The sequence below is a fragment of the Geospiza fortis genome, unplaced genomic scaffold, assembly GCF_000277835.1.
Source record: "Geospiza fortis unplaced genomic scaffold, GeoFor_1.0 scaffold425, whole genome shotgun sequence".
Lineage (NCBI taxonomy): Eukaryota > Metazoa > Chordata > Aves > Passeriformes > Thraupidae > Geospiza > Geospiza fortis.
The window spans coordinates 2953155-2956329 of record NW_005054387.1 but is presented as its reverse complement, the minus strand read 5'-3'; the positions used below and the strand labels follow the sequence as shown (position 1 = coordinate 2956329).

Here is a 3175-nt window from a genome sequence, read left to right as displayed (position 1 = left end):
GCTTCCAGCAGGCTCTGCTGGATGGCAACCTGCAGCAGGTCATCCTCGTCCTCCCGCAGGGCGTCCTGGTGGGTGCCCACCACGCTGTACCCCCGCGGCACCTCGAACAGCGCCGGGTCCATCTCACACGCTCGGCACGAGGCTGTGGGGAGAGCAGAGCCTGCCAGGCTGGGCCCCCGTGGGGTCCCCCTACTCCAGCCTGCCAGCTGTGCGTCCCTTACCCTGCTGCGACCCACCAGCTGTACCCCCAGACCCAACTGGGAGCCCTTCCCACCCCACCTCACCGTGTCCCCCACGTACTGAGGGAGCTGGAGCTGCTGACGCTGGAGGAGTCGCTGCTGGGCGAGGGTGCCTCGCTGCTGGGGCTGTGCCGCAGGGAGCTGACGGGCTCGTCACACCCATTGAGGTTGCCGAAGGTTATTCGGGCGTTGAGGATATGGAAGATGGGGATTTCTGCAGGAAAAGGGAAAAAACACGAGGAGGGAAGCTGGCTGTGCCAGCCAGATCAGCAGCAGAGCCCAGCCCATACCAATCTTGACGGGGAAGCCGGGCGGGAGGCGCAGGGTGATGAAGTCCCGCAGTTTGGCGAAGAGCGCGTTGCTTATTGCCATGAGGTCGATGATGGGGGCAACCTGCTCACACAGGGACAGCGGGTGGTCCTCACACAGCCACAGCTTCGCCTTGAACCTGCCAGGGACAGGCGTTGGGCTGGGGACCCCCACCTGTCCCCCCCTCGAGCTCTGCAGCGGTGGAGGAGGGGACACAGGGAGTCCCTGCCGGCTGCTCCCCTCTCCCTTCTGCGTCTTGGTGGTGAGCTCCATGGGCCGTCCCATGTCCCGGTTGCCCAGCTCGAAGTTGGGGTTGAAGTACTCCTCAGGGGTGATGGCAGTGGGGTTGGCGTGGCTCAGGGTCTGCGTGATCAGCGTCTGCATGGGGGCACAGCCCCGTGGGGTGAGAGGGGAGGTCTGACTGCAGGGCCACCCCTTCCGACCCCTGAGACACTCACCCCATTGTTGGGCCCCACGTGCTGCTCAGCGATGCCCAGGAAGGACTGCAGGGGGGTCTTACAGCCTGTGGGAGAGGAGGGGGTGAGGGCAGAGCCGGGGGTGCCCTGCCCGCCCAGCCCGCGCTGGCTCCACCTTTGCTCTTGCCCTTGTGCTGGTCTGAGAGGTGCTCGGTCCGTGTCCGTGTGATCAGCTCCACGTTGGAAGCGCCATAGACCTGGCCAAGGAGGGGGGATGGCAGAGGTGGGCACCTCACAGCTACAACCAAGTGGGCAGCTACAACCCCCCTGGGCAGCTCAGCTCCCTGCCCCTCACCTTCGCCTCATACCCATTCACCATTTCCGTCTTCTCGCTCCTCCAACCCAGGATCCCGGATTTGTTCCTAGGGTGACACGGGCACCGTGAACTTGCTTGGACAGCCCGGGGTGCCAGCACCCCCGGGGGTGGGCTCGGTGCCACCCCAGCCCACCTCTCGAAGGCGATGTTCTTGGTGTCGAGCTGGGTGGTGACGACGGGGGCCGTGAGCCGCCCCATCACCTGCTCCTCGGTGGGCTGCACAGCAGCCAGCAGCACCTCCTGGTCGTGGCCGGCCAGGGCCAGCGTCTCCGAGTAGACCACCCGCCTGTCGTGGTCAATCTCCATCACCACCGCACTGCTGTCTGCAGGGAATGGGGTCAGGACAGCCACGGTCCCCACCGTGTCACCCGGCACCGCTCCCCAGGGAGGGGGACACGGCGGTGTCACCTCACCTTGTCCCCGAAAGACGAAGCTGCGGTTGCCCCGCTGCCAGGTCATGTGGTCAAAGCCCAGCAGTGTGGTGTCCACCCGCAGGTTCTGGCCACTCTTCCACACCTTGTAGGTGTCGCTGGGGCAGATCTTGGACACCAGGGGCACTGGGGAGAGATGCAGATAGCCCAGCCAGGGATGGGGACACCTGCACCCCCGAGGGGGCTGAGCTGGGTGGGGACACACCTGGGGAACACAATGCCTTGGCAGGATGGGGGTCTGCAAGCTTGGGGTGTCAGGGGGAAAGGAGGCAGGTGATCCCCAACCTGGGCATGGGGATGGGTGCTGGGGTTGGGGGACTCTGCTGGGCAATTCCCACTCCCGCCACAGCCACGCTGTGCCCCGAGCTCACCCCAGCTCGTGAACTCCCACTTCATCTCCACATAGAAGTCCTGGGCCTGTGGAGAGCACAGCGGGGTCAGGGGCAGCCCTGGCTGCAGCCCCTCAGCCCTGCTGAGCGAGGTACCTTGCGCAGCTTCTCCAGCAGCACGGGGATCCCCGCCAGGCGCTTGATGGCTCTCTGGTAGTCCCGGTAGCGCAGGACCAGCTGCACCAGCTCCAGGTCACGGGTGCTCACAGCCTCCTGCAGGACTGGGGGGCAAAGGGGCAGTGCCCAGGGCCGTGGCATGGCGTGGCACAGCGTGGCACAGCGTGGCACACATGGCACAGCGTGGCACACATGGCACTGCAGAGCTGGGCGCTGCACAGGAGCCACAGGCACAGAGCACCACGTGAGCAGTGCCTTGGGGAGCTTTACCATGCCTGTGCCCGTGTTCACGCCCGTGTCCATGTCCACATCTGTGTCCATGCTCATGCCCACGCCCACCTCCATGCCCGTGTCTGCACCAGGGCAGCTTGCAGGAGGATGGAGGGCAGCAGCTCACCTGTCCATCCGCTGCGGTTCTCCTTGCCCACGTCGGCGCCATGCTTCAGCAGCACCCTGGCACACTCCAGGTGGCCCAGCGTGGTGGCCAGGTGCAGGGGAGTGCGTCCTCGGGGGTCCAGCTGCTCAATGTCGGCCTGCCAGGAAGGAACGAGGCTCTGAGATCACTGGGGTGGCCAGACCTTGCTCTCCCACAGATGTGCAGCTCCCAGACACAGAAAGCAGCCAACATTTGACAGCATCTGGGAGAGCAGCCCCACCCCTCTGACCTCCCCCAAGAGAGGCACCTCAAAGCCTCTCCCTGCTGCCACCGCCAGACCCACGGGGAGGGCATGGAGAGCACGGCGGTGGCCGCCAGCACCCAGCACACCTGGTCACAGCCAGGCAGGGCTGCACCCTCCAGGCAGGCACACGGCATGGCAGCGGGGGGCACAGATGCCCCTGGCACAGCGCAAAGAGCTCTGCGCATCTCAGTGCAGCTGCAAGCTCCAGAAAAGCCCCC

General features: G+C 65.8%; 1 protein-coding gene across 1 annotated transcript in view; it reads right to left on the bottom strand.

The window, feature by feature from the left end:
• Window positions 1-3175, bottom strand: part of ANKRD13B (ankyrin repeat domain 13B) — an 11916-nt gene that overhangs the window by 1089 nt on the left and 7652 nt on the right. Inside the window, exons 3-14 of the mRNA XM_031060631.1 lie at window positions 2675-2810; window positions 2257-2381; window positions 2143-2188; window positions 1754-1897; window positions 1474-1663; window positions 1320-1386; window positions 1140-1221; window positions 1007-1071; window positions 796-926; window positions 530-687; window positions 301-453; window positions 3-142 (exon numbers count right to left, since the gene is read on the bottom strand). Of these exons, the coding sequence (XP_030916491.1) occupies window positions 3-142; window positions 301-453; window positions 530-687; window positions 796-926; window positions 1007-1071; window positions 1140-1221; window positions 1320-1386; window positions 1474-1663; window positions 1754-1897; window positions 2143-2188; window positions 2257-2381; window positions 2675-2810 (1437 nt within the window). The remainder of the gene's footprint in view (window positions 1-2; window positions 143-300; window positions 454-529; window positions 688-795; window positions 927-1006; window positions 1072-1139; window positions 1222-1319; window positions 1387-1473; window positions 1664-1753; window positions 1898-2142; window positions 2189-2256; window positions 2382-2674; window positions 2811-3175) is intronic.